Here is a 17,581-nt window from a genome sequence, read left to right as displayed (position 1 = left end):
GCTTGTAGTTGTGTTTATATTTGTAAATTTCAGTTTCGCCCTATTCACCCCCCCCCCCCTCTAGGCGACTATCAATTGGTATCAGAGCCCGGTGCTTCATTAGAGCCTAACCGCTCGAAGTGATGTCGGGAGATCACGCCAAGAAGGAGATGGAGACCGGCGAAAAGCCCACTACAAGCCATGGGAGCACTTCATCGGAAGAGTCCCACACCAAGAGGAGGGAGAAGAAGAAGAGCTCGTCCAACAAAGGGAAGGAGAAGAAATCTTCTTCTCACCACAAAGAGAAGAAGGAAAAATCTTCTTCCCACAAGCCGCATCGGAGTGAGGACAAGCCAAAAAGGATGAGGAAAGTGGTCTACTACGAGACCGACACTTCATCAACATCAACCTCCGGCTCCGATGTGCCCTCCGTAACTTCTAAACGCCAAGAGCGTAAGAAGTTTAGTAAGATCCCCCTACACTATCCTCGCATTTCTAAACATGCACCTTTACTTTCCGTCCCATTAGGCAAACCACCAACTTTTGATGGTGAAGATTATGCTAGGTGGAGTGATTTAATGCGATTTCATCTAACCTCACTCCACAAAAGTATATGGGATGTTGTTGAGTTTGGTGCACAGGTACCGTCTGTAGGGGATAAGGATTATGATGAGGATGAGGTGGCCCAAATCGAGCACTTCAACTCTCAAGCGACAACAATACTCCTCGCCTCTCTAAGCAGAGAGGAGTATAACAAAGTGCAAGGGTTGAAGAGCGCCAAGGAGGTTTGGGATGTGCTCAAAACCGCGCACGAGGGAGATGAGCTCACCAAGATCACCAAGCGGGAAACGATCGAGGGGGAGCTCGGTCGGTTCCGGCTTCGCAAAGGGGAAGAGCCACAACACATGTACAACCGGCTCAAGACCTTGGTGAACCAAGTGCGCAACCTCGGGAGCATAAAGTGGGACGACCACGAGGTGGTTAAGGTTATTCTAAGATCACTTATTTTCCTTAACCCTACTCAAGTTCAATTAATTCGTGGTAATCCTAGATATACTAAAATGACCCCCGAGGAAGTTATCGGGAATTTTGTAAGTTTTGAGTGCATGATCGAAGGCTCAAGGAAGATCAACGAGCTTGATGATCCATCCACATCCGAGGCTCAACCCGTCGCATTCAAGGCGACGGAGGAAAAGAAGGAGGAGTCTACACCAAGTCGACAACCAATAGACACCTCCAAGCTCGACAATGAGGAAATGGCGCTCGTCATTAAGAGCTTCCGCCAAATCCTCAAACAAAGGAGAGGGAAAGACTACAAGTCCCGCTCCAAGAAGGTTTGCTACAAGTGTGGTAAGCCCGGTCACTTTATTGCTAAATGTCCATTATCAAGTGACAGTGACAGGGGCGACGACAAGAAGGGAAGAAGAAAGGAGAGGAAGAGGTACTACAAGAAGAAGGGCGGCGATGCCCATGTTTGTCGGGAGTGGGACTCCGACGAAAGCTCAAGCGACTCCTCCGACAACGAGGACGCCGCCAACATCGCCGTCACCAAGGGACTTCTCTTCCCCAACGTCGGCCACAAGTGCCTCATGGCAAAGGACGGCAAACGGAAAAAGGTTAAATCTAACTCCTCCACTAAATATGAGTCTTCTAGTGATGACAATGCTAGTGATGAGGAGGACAATTTGCGCATTCTCTTTGCCAATCTTAACATGCAACAAAAAGAAAAACTTAATGAATTGATTAGTGCCATCCATGAAAAGGATGATCTCTTGGACACCCAAGAGGACTTCCTTATTAAAGAAAATAAGAAGCATGTTAAGATTAAAAATGCTTATGCTCTAGAAGTAGAAAAATGTCAAAAACTATCTGGTGAGCTAAGCACTTGCCATGAGATGATTGACAACCTTAGACATGAAAATGCTAGTTTAAATGCTAAGGTTGATTCACATGTTTGTGATGTTTCAATTCCCAATCCTAGAGATAATAATGATGATTTGCTTGCTAGGATTGAAGAATTGAACATTTCTCTTGCTAGCCTTAGAAATGAAAATGAACAATTGCTTGCTAAGGCTAAAGATTTTGATGTTTGCAATACTACAATTTCCGACCTTAGAACTAAAAATGATATGTTACATGCTAAGGTTGTTGAGTTAAAATCTTGCAAACCCTCTACATCTACCATTGAGCATGTCACTATTTGTACTAGATGTAGAGATGTTAACATTGATGCTATTCATGATCATATGACTTTAATCAAACAACAAAATGATCACATAGCTAAACTAGATGCTAAAATTGCCGAGCATAACTTAGAAAATGAAAAATTTAAATTTGCTAGAAGTATGCTCTATAGTGGGAGACGCCCTGGCATCAAGGATAGCATTGGCTTCCAAAGGGGAGACAATGTCAAACTTAGTGCCCCTCCTAAAAGATTGTCAAATTTTGTTAAGGGCAAGGCTCCCATGCCTCAGGATAACGAGGGTTACATTTTATACCCTGCCGGCTATCCCGAGGACAAAATTAGGAGAATTCACTCTAGGAAGTCTCACTCTGGCCCTAATCATGCTTTTATGTATAAGGGTGAGACATCTAGCTCTAGGCAACCAACCCGTGCTAAGTTGCCTAAAAGGAAAACTCCTAGTGCATCAAATGAGCATAACATTTCATTTAAAAGTTTTGATGCATCTTATGTTTTGACTAACAAATCCGGCAAGGTAGTTGCCAAATATGTTGAGGGCAAGCACAAGAGGTCAAAGACTTGTGTTTGGGTACCCAAAGTTCTTGTGTCTAATGCCAAAGGACCCAAAACCATTTGGGTACCTAAAGTCAAGAACTAAACTTGTTTTGTAGGTTTATGCATCCGGGGGCTCAAGTTGGATCATCGACAGCGGGTGCACAAACCACATGACAGGGGAGAAAATGATGTTCTCCTCCTACGAGAAAAACCAGGATCCCCAACAAGCTATCACATTCGGGGATGGAAACCAAGGTTTGGTCAAAGGATTGGGTAAAATTGCTATATCATCTGACCATTCCATTTCTAATGTTTTTCTTGTAGATTCCTTAGATTACAATCTGCTTTCCGTATCTCAATTATGCAAAAATGGGTTACAACTGTCTTTTCACTGATATAGGTGTCACTGTCTTTAGAAGAAGTGATGATTCAGTAGCATTTAAGGGAGTGTTAGAGGGTCAGCTATACTTAGTAGATTTTGATAGAGCTGAACTCGACACTTGCTTAATTGCTAAGACTAACATGGGCTGGCTCTGGCATCACCGACTAGCACATGTTGGGATGAAGAATCTTCACAAGCTTCTAAAGGGAGAACACATTTTAGGACTAACAAATGTTCATTTTGAGAAAGACAGGATTTGTAGCGCATGCCAAGCAGGAAAGCAAGTTGGAGCTCATCATCCGCATAAGAACATAATGACGACCGACAGGCCACTGGAGCTTCTACACATGGATCTATTCGGCCCGATCGCTTTCATAAGCATCGGCGGGAGTAAGTATTGTCTAGTTATTGTGGATGATTATTCTCGCTTCACTTGGGTATTCTTTTTATAGGAAAAATCTCAAACCCAAGAAACCTTAAAGGGATTCTTGAGACGGGCTCAAAACGAGTTCGGCTTAAGGATCAAGAAATATAGAAGCGACAACGGGACGGAGTTCAAGAACTCTCAAATCGAAGGCTTTCTTGAGGAGGAGGGCATCAAGCATGAGTTCTCTTCTCCCTACACGCCACAACAAAATGGTGTAGTGGAGAGGAAGAATCGAACTCTATTGGACATGGCAAGGACCATGCTTGATGAGTACAAAACTTCGGATCGGTTTTGGGCCGAGGCGGTCAACACCGCCTGCTACGCCATCAACCGGTTATATCTTCACCGAATCCTCAAGAAGACATCATATGAACTCCTAACCGGTAAAAAGCCCAACATTTCATATTTTAGAGTTTTTGGTAGCAAATGCTTTATTCTTGTTAAAAGAGGTAGAAAATCTAAATTTGCTCCTAAAACTGTAGAAGGCTTTTTACTTGGTTATGACTCAAACACAAGGGCATATAGAGTCTTTAACAAGTCCACTGGACTAGTTGAAGTCTCATGTGACGTTGTGTTTGATGAGACTAACGGCTGTCAAGTAGAGCAAGTTGATCTTGATGAAATAGGTATTGAAGAGGCTCCGTGCATCGCGCTAAGGAACATGTCCATTGGGGATGTGTGTCCTAAGGAATCCGAAGAGCCTCCAAATGCACAAGATCAACCATCCTCCTCCATGCAAGCATCTCCACCAACTCAAAATGAGGATGAGGCTCAAGTTGATGAAGAAGAAGATCAATCAAATGAGCCACCTCAAGATAACGGCATAGATCAAGGGGGAGATGCAAATGTTCAAGAAAAGGAGGATGAGCAAGAGCAAAGACCGCCACACCCAAGAGTCCACCAAGCAATCCAACGAGATCACCCCGTCGACACCATCCTCGGCGACATTCATAAGGGGGTAACTACTAGATCTCGTGTTGCACATTTTTGTGAGCATTACTCTTTTGTTTCCTCTATTGAGCCACACAGGGTAGAGGAAGCACTTCAAGATTCGGATTGGGTGGTGGCGATGCAAGAGGAGCTCAACAACTTCACTAGGAATGAGGTATGGCATTTAGTTCCACGTCCTAATCAAAATGTTGTAGGAACCAAATGGGTCTTCCGCAACAAGCAAGATGAGCATGGTGTGGTGACAAGGAACAAAGCTCGACTTGTGGCCAAAGGATACTCTCAAGTCGAAGGTTTGGATTTCGGTGAAACCTATGCACCCGTAGCTAGGCTTGAGTCAATTCGCATATTATTGGCCTATGCTACTTACCATGGCTTTAAGCTTTTTCAAATGGACGTGAAAAGTGCCTTCCTCAATGGACCAATCAAGGAAGAGGTCTATGTTGAGCAACCTCCCGGCTTTGAAGACAGTGAGTACCCTAACCATGTCTATAAGCTCTCTAAGGCGCTTTATGGGCTCAAGCAAGCCCCAAGAGCGTGGTATGAATGCCTTAGAGATTTCCTTATTGCTAATGGCTTCAAAGTCGGAAAAGCTGATCCTACGCTCTTTACTAAAACACTTGAGAATGATTTGTTTGTATGCCAAATTTATGTTGATGATATTATATTTGGGTCTACTAACGAATCTACCTGTGAAGAGTTTAGTAGGATCATGACACAAAAGTTCGAGATGTCTATGATGGGGGGGTTGAAATATTTTCTAGGATTCCAAGTCAAGCAACTCCAAGAGGGCACCTTCATTAGCCAAACGAAGTATACACAAGACATTCTAAGCAAGTTTGGAATGAAGGATGCCAAGCCCATCAAGACACCCATGGGAACCAATGGGCATCTCGACCTCGACACGGGAGGTAAGTCCGTGGATCAAAAGGTATACCGGTCGATGATAGGTTCTTTACTCTATTTATGTGCATCTCGACCGGATATTATGCTTTCCGTATGCATGTGTGCAAGATTCCAAGCCGACCCTAAGGAAGCTCACCTTACGGCCGTGAAACGAATCTTGAGATATTTGGCTTATACTCCTAAGTTTGGGCTTTGGTATCCTAGGGGATCCACATTTGATTTGATTGGTTATTCGGATGCCGATTGGGCGGGGTGCAAAATTAATAGGAAGAGCACATCGGGGACTTGCCAGTTCTTGGGAAGATCTTTGGTGTCTTGGGCTTCAAAGAAGCAAAATTCGGTCGCTCTTTCCACCGCTGAAGCCGAGTACATTGCCACAGGCCATTGTTGCGCGCAATTACTTTGGATGAGGCAAACCCTGCGGGACTACGGTTACAAATTAACCAAAGTCCCTTTGCTATGTGATAATGAGAGTGCAATCAAAATGGCCGACAATCCCGTCGAGCATAGCCGCACTAAGCACATAGCCATTCGGTATCATTTTCTTAGGGATCACCAACAAAAGAGAGATATCGAGATTTCATACATTAATACTAACGATCAATTAGCCGATATCTTTACCAAGCCTCTTGATGAACAATCTTTTAACAAACTTAGACATGAGCTCAATATTCTTGATTCTAGGAACTTCTTTTGTTAAATTGCACACATTGCTCTTTTATATACCTTTGATCATGTCTCTTTTATATACTATGACTAATGTGTTTTCAAGTCTATTTCAAACCAAGTCATAGGTATATTGAAAGGGAATTGGAGTCTTCGGCGAAGACAAAGGCTTCCACTACGTAACTCATACTTCGCCGTCACTCCAAGCAACTCTCCATACTTGGGGGAGAAAAGCATGAGCATCAAAGAAAAGGACTTTGTCTTTGGGGGAGAAAGTAAGAGCCCAAGGCAAAAGGACCGGACTTCGTCTTTGGTATAATCTTAACTCATTTATTTATAACCAAAGGGGAAGATAGCACTTCGAGGGCTCTAATGATTCCGTTTTTGGCGATTCATGCCAAAGGGGGAGAAAGTAAGAGCCCAAAGCAAAAGGACCGCACCATCACCAATTTCAAAAACTTAGTGTTGAATATTTCTCAATTGATATCCTATTGTGTTCAAAAGGGGAAGAAAGTAGCATTTCAAAAAGACATATCAAAACCCTCTTGAACACTAAGAGGAGGATCTCATTTAGGGGGAGTTTTGTTTAGTCAAAGGAGAAGCATTTGAAACAGGGGGAGAAAATTTCAAATCTTGAAAATGCTTTGCAAAATCTTATTCATTTACCTTTGCCTATTTGCAAAAGAACTTTGAAAAGGATTTACAAAAGAATTTGCAAAAACAAAACATGTGGTGCAAGCGTGGTCCAAAATGTTATAAGTAAGAAACAATCCATGCATATTTTGTAAGTATTTATATTGGCTCAATTCCAAGCAACCTTTGCACTTACATTATGCAAACTAGTTCAATTCTGCACTTCTATATTTGCTTTGGTTTGTGTTGGCATCAATCACCAAAAAGGGGGAGATTGGAAGGGAATTAGGCTTACACCTAGTCCCTAATTAATTTTGGTGGTTGAATTGCCCAACACAAATAATTGGACTAACTAGTTTGCCCAAGTGTATAGATTGAACAGGTGCTAAAGGTTCACACTCAGCCAATAAAAAGATCAAGTTTTGGATTCAACAAAGGAGCAAAGGGCCAACCGAAGGCACCTCTGGTCTGGCGCACCGGACTGTCCGGTGTGCCACCGGACATGTCCGGTGCACCAGAGGACTCCAACTCAAACTCGCCACCTTCGGGAATTTCTAGAGGCACTCGCGCTATAATTCACCGGACTGTCCGTTGTACACCGGACAGTGTCCGGTACTCCAAGGGAGAGCGGCCTCAGGAACTCGCCAGCTTCGGGAATCTCCAACGGCTAGTCCGCTATAATTCACCGGACATGTCCGGTGTGCACCGGACTGTCCGGTGCAACTCCGGAGCAACGGCTACATCGCTCCAACGGCTACCTGCGACGCATTAATTGCGCGCGCAGCGCGCGCAGAAGTCAGGCGCGCCCATACTGGCACACCGGACAGTAAACAGTACGTGTCCGGTGTGCACCGGACACCCAGGCGGGCCCACAAGTCAGGAGCTCCAACGGTCAGAATCCAACGGCAGTGATGACGTGGCGGGGGCACCGGACATGTCCGGTGTGCACTGGACTGTCCGGTGCGCCATCGAACAGACAGCCTCCCAACGGCCACTTTTGGTGGTTGGGGCTATAAATACCCCAACCACCCCACCATTCATTGTATCCAAGTTTTCCACTTCTCAACTACTACAAGAGCTCTAGCATTCAATTCTAGACACACTCAAGAGATCAAATCCTCTCCAAATTTCACACAACGCCATAGTGACTAGAGAGAGTGATTTGCTTGTGTTCTTTCGAGCTCTTGCGCTTGGATTGCTTTCTTCTTTCTTGATTCTTTCATTGCGATCAAACTCACTTGTAATTGAGGCAAGAGACACCAAACTTGTGGTGGTCCTTGTGGGAACTTTGTGTTCCAAGTGATTGAGAAGAGAAAGCTCACTCGATCCAAGGGATCGTTTGAGAGAGGGAAGGGTTGAAAGAGACCCGGCCTTTGTGGCCTCCTCAACGGGGAGTAGGTTTGCAAGAACCGAACCTCGGTAAAACAAATCCGCGTGTCACACTCTTCATTTGCTTGTGATTTGTTTTCCACCCTCTCTCTCGGACTCGTTTCCTTATTACTAACGCTAACTCGGCTTGTAGTTGTGTTTATATTTGTAAATTTCAATTTCGCCCTATTCACCCCCCCCTCTAGGCGACTATCAATTGGTATCAGAGCCCGGTGCTTCATTAGAGCCTAACCGCTCGAAGTGATGTCGGGAGATCACGCCAAGAAGGAGATGGAGACCGGCGAAAAGCCCACTACAAGCCATGGGAGCACTTCATCGGAAGAGTCCCACACCAAGAGGAGGGAGAAGAAGAAGAGCTCCTCCAACAAAGGGAAGGAGAAGAAATCTTCTTCTCACCACAAAGAGAAGAAGGAAAAATCTTCTTCCCACAAGCCGCATCGGAGTGAGGACAAGCCAAAAAGGATGAGGAAAGTGGTCTACTACGAGACCGACACTTCATCAACATCAACCTCCGGCTCCGATGCGCCCTCCGTAACTTCTAAACGCCAAGAGCGTAAGAAGTTTAGTAAGATCCCCCTACACTATCCTCGCATTTCTAAACATGCACCTTTACTTTCCGTCCCATTAGGCAAACCACCAACTTTTGATGGTGAAGATTATGCTAGGTGGAGTGATTTAATGCGATTTCATCTAACCTCACTCCACAAAAGTATATGGGATGTTGTTGAGTTTGGTGCACAGGTACCGTCTGTAGGGGATAAGGATTATGATGAGGATGAGGTGGCCTAAATCGAGCACTTCAACTCTCAAGCGACAACAATACTCCTCGCCTCTCTAAGCAGAGAGGAGTATAACAAAGTGCAAGGGTTGAAGAGCGCCAAGGAGGTTTGGGATGTGCTCAAAACCGCGCACGAGGGAGATGAGCTCACCAAGATCACCAAGCGGGAAACGATCGAGGGGGAGCTCGGTCGGTTCCGGCTTCGCAAAGGGGAAGAGCCACAACACATGTACAACCGGCTCAAGACCTTGGTGAACCAAGTGCGCAACCTCGGGAGCATAAAGTGGGACGACCACGAGGTGGTTAAGGTTATTCTAAGATCACTTATTTTCCTTAACCCTACTCAAGTTCAATTAATTCGTGGTAATCCTAGATATACTAAAATGACCCCCGAGGAAGTTATCGAGAATTTTGTAAGTTTTGAGTGCATGATCGAAGGCTCAAGGAAGATCAACGAGCTTGATGATCCATCCACATCCGAGGCTCAACCCGTCGCATTCAAGGCGACAGAGGAAAAGAAGGAGGAGTCTACACCAAGTCGACAACCAATAGACACCTCCAAGCTCGACAATGAGGAAATGGCGCTCGTCATTAAGAGCTTCCGCCAAATCCTCAAACAAAGGAGAGGGAAAGACTAACCCGGCTAGTAGTTGTGTTTATATTTGTAAATTTCAGTTTCGCCCTATTCACCCCCCCTCTAGGCGACTATCAATAATCCCGTTGAGCATAGCCGCACTAAGCACATAGTCATTCGGTATCACTTTTTAAGGGATCACCAACAAAAGGGAGATATCGAGATTTCATATATTAACACTAAAGATCAATTAGCCGATATCTTTACCAAGCCTCTTGATGAACAAACTTTTAACAAACTTAGGCATGAGCTAAATATTCTTGATTCTAGGAACTTCTTTTGTTGATTTGCACACATAGCTCATTTATATACCTTTGATCCTGTCTCTTTCATATGCTATGACTAATATGTTTTCAAGTCTATTTCAAACCAAGTCATAGGTGTATTGAAAGGGAATTGGAGTCTTCGGCGAAGACAAAGGCTTCCACTCCGTAACTCATCCTTCGCCGTCGCTCCAAGCCACTCTCCATCTTTGGGGGAGATGGACTCCGCCTTTGGTATAATATCCACTCGTTTATTTATGACCAAAGGGGGAGAAAGTAATTCTAAGGGCTCCAATGACTCCGTTTTTGGCGATTCATGCCAAAGGGGGAGAGAGTATTAGCCCAAAGCAAAAGAACCGCACCACCAACCACCACCTAATTTTTAAAACTAAGGTTTTTCAATTGGTATGATTTTTCAATTTGGTATCTCCTTGTGTTCAAAAAGGGAGAGAGAATAGTATTTTCAAAATCAATATCCTAAAACCCTCTTGAATACTAAGAGGAGGATTTCATTTAGGGGGAGTTTTGTTTAGTCAAAGGAAAAGCATTTGAAACAAGGGGAGAAAATTTCAAATCTTGAAAATGCTTCGCAAAATCTTATTCATCTACCTTTGACTATTTGCAAAAGGACTTTGAAAAGAATTTACAAAACAATTTGCAAAAACAAAACATGTGGTGCAAGTGTGGTCCAAAATGTTAGAAATGAAGAAACAATCCATGCATATATTATAAGTATTTATATTGGCTTAATTCCAAGCAACCTTTGCACTTACATTATGCAAGCTAGTTCAATTATGCACTTCTATATTTGCTTTGGTTTGTGTTGGCATCAATCACCAAAAAGGGGGAGATTGAAAGGGAATTAGGCTTACACCTAGTTCCTAATTGATTTTGGTGGTTGAATTGCTCAACACAAATAATTGGACTAACTAGTTTGCTCTAGTGTATAAGTTATACAGGTGTCAAAGGTTCACGCTTAGCCAATAAAATGACCAAGAATTGGGTTCAACAAAGAGAGCAAGGGATAACCGAAGGCAGCCCTGGTCTGGCGCACCGGACTGTCCGGTGTGCCACCGGACAGTGTCCGGTGCCCCAGGGGACTTCACGCTGAACTCCTCACCTTCGGGAAAATCAAGAGGCGCTCCGCTATAATTCACCGGACAGTGTCCGGTGCCCCAGGGAACAGCGACTCTGGAACTCGCCGGCTTCGGGAATTCGCTCCGCTATAATTCACCGGACATGTCCGGTGTACTCCGGACTGTCCGGTGAGCCAGCAGAGCAACGGCTACTTCGCGCCAACGGTCACCTGCATAAGCATTAAATGCGCGCCAGAGCGCGCAGAAGTCAGGCACGCGCGAAGTGGCGAACCGGACACTCTACAGTGCATGTTCGGTGTGCCATCGGACATCCAGGCGGGCCCAGCAGTCAGAGCTCCAACGGTCAGAACCCAACGGCCTGGTGACGTGGCTAGCGCACCGGACTGTCCGGTGCACCATGCGACAGACAGCCTCCACCAAACGGCTAGTTGGGTGGTTGGGGTTATAAATACCCCCAACCACCCCACATTCAAGTCATCCAAGTTTTCCCACTTCAACTACTTACAAGAGCTCTAGCATTCAATTCTAGACACACCCAAGTGATCAAATCCTCTCCAAACTCCACACAACACCTTAGTGATTAGTGAGAGAGATTTGCTTGTGTTCTTTCGAGCTCTTGCGCTTGGATTTCTTTCTTCTTTGATTCTTTCTTGCGATCAACTCAATTGTAACCAAGACAAGAGGCACCAATTGTGTGGTGGCCCTTGCGGGGAAGTTTTGTTCCCGTTTGATTGAGAAGAAGAAGCTCACTCGGTCCGAGGGACCGTTTGAGAGAGGGAAAGGGTTGAAAGAGACCCGGTCTTTGTGACCACCTCAACGGGGAGTAGGTTTGCGAGAACCGAACCTCGGTAAAACAAATCCGCGTGTCACACTCCTTATTCGCTTGCGATTTGTTTTTGCACCCCCTCTCGCGGACTCAATTATATTTCTAACGCTAACCCGGCTTGTAGTTGTGATTAACTTTGTAAAATTCAGTTTCGCCCTATTCACCCCCCTCTAGGCGACTTTCAATTGTAACCAAAGCAAGAGACACCAAGTTGTGGTGGTCCTTGTAGTGGACTAAGTGTCCCGTTTGATTGAAGAGAAAAGCTGACCGTTTGAGAGAGGGAAAGGGTTGAAAGAGACCCGGCCTTTGTGACCACCTCAACGGGGAGTAGGTTTGCAAGAACCGAACCTCGGTAAAACAAATCACCGTGTCATCCACTCTTATTTGATTGTGATTTGTTTTTGCCCTCTCTTTCGGACTCGAGTTTAATTCTAACGCTAACCTCGGCTTGTAGTTGTGCTTAAAGTTTATAAATTTCAGATTTGCCTATTCACCCCCCTCTAGGCGACTTTCAGTTAGCATACCCTTCTGCATTTAGAAAATGTTGTGGCATGTTGCGTGCATTGACCTCTTCTACACAAATTTCTGTGTAAAATTTAGTTGCTCTACTGTCCCACTTTGCAATCACTTTGCCAGACTTCTCCATCTAATGCAAAACAAGTGTAGAGTTTTACAACTACGTAGTGCAGTCGATTTAAGAAGAAAAATATATAACACACTCATGGGACCATAATAACATAAGGTAGTAGCAGCAGTACTAACATTCGGGTTTGAATAATTACATATACACTACCATAATTGAAAATAAGCGAACTGCTCATGGACACAAAATCACATGGAACAGATTACACCAGCGCAGTAAGCAAAAGGATGTCCCTATTCCTGTTACCCTAAGACCTTACTAAAAGGTTAACCATGTTGTAACTTAAACCTCGTTGTCACTAAAGGAAGGCATCTGATCTGAGTCATATTCAAGACCCCAAAACTTTTCGAAGTGCTCGGCAAAGTCCCAGTCTGGACTAAGGTCTTCTTCACCAGGGGGTGGTGAGGACAAGTCTGAGGGTTCGTAGTTGGTGTCAGGCTGGTTGTTACCGTTGTTGACCTTGTCCAAATAATCTTGCAACACCAGAGAGTCTTGCTCCATCATGCAAGCAATGTCCTCCAATGCTACACGAAGTTTGGTAGCGTCAAATGAGGTCAACCCGCGTCCAGGACGGATTGTTTCCCTCGCTACGGAAAATATCTTGTCCGCAATCTCTTGCATCCTTCCAATTGCCTTGTCGGCTATGGAGTCTGCTGAATCCATCTGATGTGGATTTAGGTGGTTAGTGTACTAGACATGGGGACAATCTACTAACATCCATGTATTGACATGAATTGCGTGCTAACATAGACAAACTAGGGTTCAAGCTACTAACATACAGGTACTGACATAGACAAACTATGAAAGAAACCCTGAACAAAGAATAGAGATAAAACAGATCAATGGTATCCCGTAAACCATGAACAAAAATTGGTAAAACTGCATATGTGCTCACAGTAAAGTAACCAACAAATTGATATTCACATTACCTTAGTTGCAGTGGATCTTGGAACCCAAGACGAAGAACCCGAGTTGATGTGGAAATCTGAAGGCCACATTGGTTGAAAAAATCGTTAGTAGGTCGATCGAAACCCGTCATGATGTAGTGAATAAACTGGAGATTACATCAGCCCGGACGAGGATGAACTGTAAACAATAATCAAAACGGGGGAGGAGGAACCCTAACAACACGATACGCGGTGACGGTGGAGAATAGAGGGTCGGGATGGAGGCGAGCTACACCGTACCTGCGAAGACGACGACGCGGCGGGGGGAGGAGAGGAACCTTCACGACGGAGCAGCGGCGCCGGTGTGGGTGCGGCAACCCTAGCGAAACTGAAGGGTCAAGGGAACGACCACGGCAGCGGTGGTGAATGATGAAGAGAGGGTCCGGATGGAGGAGAGAGATCGTACCTGCGAAGACGACGACGGGGGGAGGAGAGGTACCTTCACGATGGGGCTGCGGCGCCGAGGTGGGTGCGCCAACCCTAGCCAAAGTGGAGTGTCATGGGAAGGAGACGCGGCGGAGGAGGAGAAGACGCGATCGGGATGGAGGAGTTCGCGGAGGAGTTCGCCCGTACCTGCGAAGACGACGATGGGGGGAGGAGAGGGAGCGGCGGCGGCGCGGTGGGTGCGCGAGAACCCTAGCGAAGTGAAGAAGCTTTCGCCCGAAGCCAACTGATGGCCGCTTCTAGCGGACCGTTGCCGGGTCGCTTCTATTCGAAGCGCGGCGCGGAAAAGTCGCGCGAGAAGCTGACCGTTTGGTTACAGCTTCGGCTTCTGGCGACCAGAAGCCGCCCAGAAGCTGAACCAAACAGGGGCTTAAATTCGTCGAAAAGAAGCAGCTCATCTCCTCAAACAAATGTGTGCGGCAGCACCGATGCAACGTACTCCGCAAGCACCCTGACTCCCTGAGGCTTTCTTTGGCAGCTGGGGGAAGGGAGCCCAGGGGAGTCAGCACCCAGGGAGTGTAATCCCTGCTACCCAGAATCCCTGGGTGAGCACCACCCGATGGGACAGAAATCTGAGTCGCGGCGCTGGAAGGACCACGCGCAGGAGGGGAGGAGGCGGACGGAGGCGACGACGTGGGTGAGTGAGGTGGAGGCGGACGGAAGCCACGGGCAGTGGACGAAGGCGGCAGGGTGACCTGGAGGCGAAGGCGGCGCCGCGGCGGGGTGGTGTCTTGGAGAGGCGAGCGAGACCGCGAGAGGCGAGAGTTTCCAGCCCGACCTCGCGAGGCTAGGCCAGATAGCCTCGTCCTCTCCCGCGGATTCGGTCGGGATAATGGGCTGCCAAGCGCAATTTTATTTCGCGCGGAGAAAGTTGGGCCCGAGGTTATTTTACCTGGAGATTAGGCCGGGATCCAGCCGTGTTACCGGGTTACCAAAGGAGGCTGCGAGGCACGCCGCCACGCGCGTGCAGCCGTGCCGTGCGACCCTGACGGATCCATGGATCGGGTGGGCATTTCCCATCGCGCGCGCGCGGTTGCCGCGCAAGACAAAAGCCGAGTGCCGACTGCCGAGCACCATCGTTTCGCCCCGTTGGAGTAACCCACCACAACAGCTAGCTCGCAACGAGTCAAGCGCCCGGGGATCACGGGCGGCGCCTTTCCGGCCGTTTCCACCGGCCGGCTATGGTGCTCTCTCTCTCTCACACACAACACACACACACTCACCTCCCCGGTGTGGTCGCGTGATCATCTGTTGGTTCTTCACCGATGCAACGGCTAAAGCGACGCCGAACATAAATGGAGGAGAAAAACACTATCTACTCTGATATACCAAGCAGTTTAGAAAAACACACTGAAAGTCTACAATCAGTTCAGAAAAAAAAACCAAGGCGTTTGTTGCGTGGAGTACACATCAGTACAGAACACTTGATATATCAACGCATCGACAAAAACCCTAACTCAAGACCGTTACCAGCGCACTTGTGATAAACCAATGCGTCAAAGAAATCGACAAAAACGAAACTACTGAAAACAACCATGCAAGTCTCGTCCGCCCAGCCACGAACGTACAAGAGAAATTAATCGACGGCCGGGGGATGGGATTGGACCTTGGACAGTTGGACGTAACAAACCGATCGAGGAACAGACTAGTCAAGCTCAAGCACCACGCGTTGCCAGGTGCTGGTGCTGCTTCTTCCTGCAGCGGCGGGAGGAGGCGAGGAAGTCCGGCGCGCGCTCGTGCCCGGCGAAGACCTCCTCCCAGATCTCGGCGAAGGCGCGGAGGATGAGGTGGTGGTGGCGCGGCGAGTTGAGGGACAGGAACCGGTGCAGCAGCTCCCGGAGCTCCGCGCCGCCCACGATCTCCTTCTCCACGATCATCTGCAGCATGGACCGGCGGAAGTCGCCCAGCGGGTCCGCCGACTCCTTCACCACCGCCACGCTCTCCTCCACCCGCCCGGACCCGCCGCCGCCCTCGCTCACGGTCCGGCGGTGCCACTGCTTGCCGTCGGTGCTGCCGGCGGAGTGCAGGAAGCGGACGCTGCGCTCCAGCTCGTGGAGCTGGCGCAGGAGCGCCGACAGGCTGGGCGTGCTCTCCTCCATGCTGCTGGGGCCGTCGTCGGCGGTGGTGGTGGTGGTGGTGGTGACGGACGAAGACGAGACCGAGAACGAGGAGGGAGCCGACGACGTTGTCGTCGCCGGCCTGCTCCCTCCTCTTCTCGTCGACTCGGTCGTGACGGTGGCGGTCGACGTGCCGGTGAGCGGAGTGGTTGACGCGGCGGTCTGCGGCGTGGCGGTTGGTGACTTGTCGGAGGAGCCATCGGAGATGGAGACAGCCTTGGTGCCGCCGCAGCCGCACATGAATAGGCGGGCCTTTTTGTTGATGCACAGCCCGCCGCCGCTGGCACCGGCACCGCGCCGGCGCGACATCAACACCCTCATGGAAGGGCTTATGCTCTGGCGGGGGCGGGGGCGAGGAGTGTGGCTGCGCTCGTTGGCTCGTGCAGTGGGTATGTATGTTGCGGAAGGAAAGGGCTGCCGTGGGCTGGGGCGAGGAACAGAGAGGCCTAGCTTAAAAAGAGCGAGCCATAGATACCGGCCATATATGTGCACGTTCGTTGCATCCGGATCAGCGAGTGAAACGGCTACACTAGTGTCTTCGTTTTTTGAATGGACAGGATCTGGCAGGTGCAGCTGGTGCGAAATTTAAAAAAGGGTTAGATTAAAACCCTAACTAAGCGCAAACTCATCTGGTGAGACCACCGATGCCAGACCTTTTTCACGTCCCTCATAAACTGTCGCAAACAAGACAGGAGTACAGATCGACGACATACATGGTAGTAGAGATGGCCAAATGGACCGCCCAGCCAGGGTACGGTGAAGCCCGGTCCGTTTTGGGCTCGGCCCGCTAGGCACGGTTACGAAACCGGACCGGGCCGTATAAGCACGCGTGCTCAGTTTCCTGTCCGGGCTCGTTCCACAGCGGGCCGACCCGTTTAGCACGAAAAATCGGACCGAAAAGCAGGTCGGTAAGCACGTTTTAGTGTAAAAAGCGGGTTTAACTGGCTTAGAGGTAAACGGGTCGTGTCGAGCTAGCCCACCGTGCATAGTTTTCTGTCCGAGCCCGACCCGCTTATTCGTGCCGGGCCGGGCCGGGCCCGCATAGAACCGGGTTATGTCAGGCTCGGACCGGGCCCAAACAGCGGGCTTCGTGCCGGGCTCGCAGGCCTCGTGCTTATTGGCTATCTATATATGGTAGTCAATCTCTGAGACGAAATTTAATTTACATTGAGTAGTGCATGGATGTTCTAGTGTTAATTTTATGAAAATGTTGCTTGGCTTGTCAAAAGCCTGCCTAGTGAAATATAGAGCGCGGACAATACAGATAACCAACTCGGTTTTGTGACGACGATAACAGGTTTGCCGAGTTGCCGTCACTAATGAATTCGGTGAAACCATGCAAGGATGAATTTGAAAAAAGACAGAGACCATATGCATGGTAAGGGCATCCAGCGTCTTACTCTTATACAATGGTAATTACTTGATCCAATCATACGCGTGTTAGTTTACATCTCTCATTTCCGTACCCCTAGCTATCCACCACAGACGCCCACTTATTTGGTCATAGAGGCTATATGTTTTATTATATTTCATTTTTTTCACTTACTGATCTCTCTTTTGTTTTTGGGTACCCTTTTTTAAGCCCTTCAAAAAATACCCCCATCTCCAAATATGTATATTTTTTCTTACGAAAAGCTATTTATATAAGTGCCCTCAAATTACAACTATTTGTTCAAACTTCATGCATGCATTCCGTAAAGTTGTAGGTCCTCTTTATTACTCTTTTGTAAAGATATTCTTCTTGAAAAAGATTTTTTTTTTCTAT

The 17,581-nt window shown here is 47.5% G+C and overlaps 1 protein-coding gene across 1 annotated transcript; it reads right to left on the bottom strand.

Annotated features, from left to right (window-relative positions):
* Positions 1-15,025: 15,025 nt before the first annotated feature.
* Positions 15,026-16,329, bottom strand: LOC103637459 (transcription repressor OFP8). Its single transcript, XM_008659648.2, has one exon. The coding sequence runs from the start codon at positions 16,135-16,137 to the stop codon at positions 15,355-15,357; it is 783 nt and encodes a 260-aa protein (XP_008657870.1). The 5' UTR covers positions 16,138-16,329; the 3' UTR covers positions 15,026-15,354.
* Between the last annotated feature and the right edge of the window lie 1,252 nt (positions 16,330-17,581).

This window comes from Zea mays, chromosome 1, assembly GCF_902167145.1.
Source record: "Zea mays cultivar B73 chromosome 1, Zm-B73-REFERENCE-NAM-5.0, whole genome shotgun sequence".
Classification (NCBI taxonomy): Eukaryota; Viridiplantae; Streptophyta; class Magnoliopsida; order Poales; family Poaceae; genus Zea; species Zea mays.
This window is presented reverse-complemented; position numbering and strand designations above follow the sequence as displayed.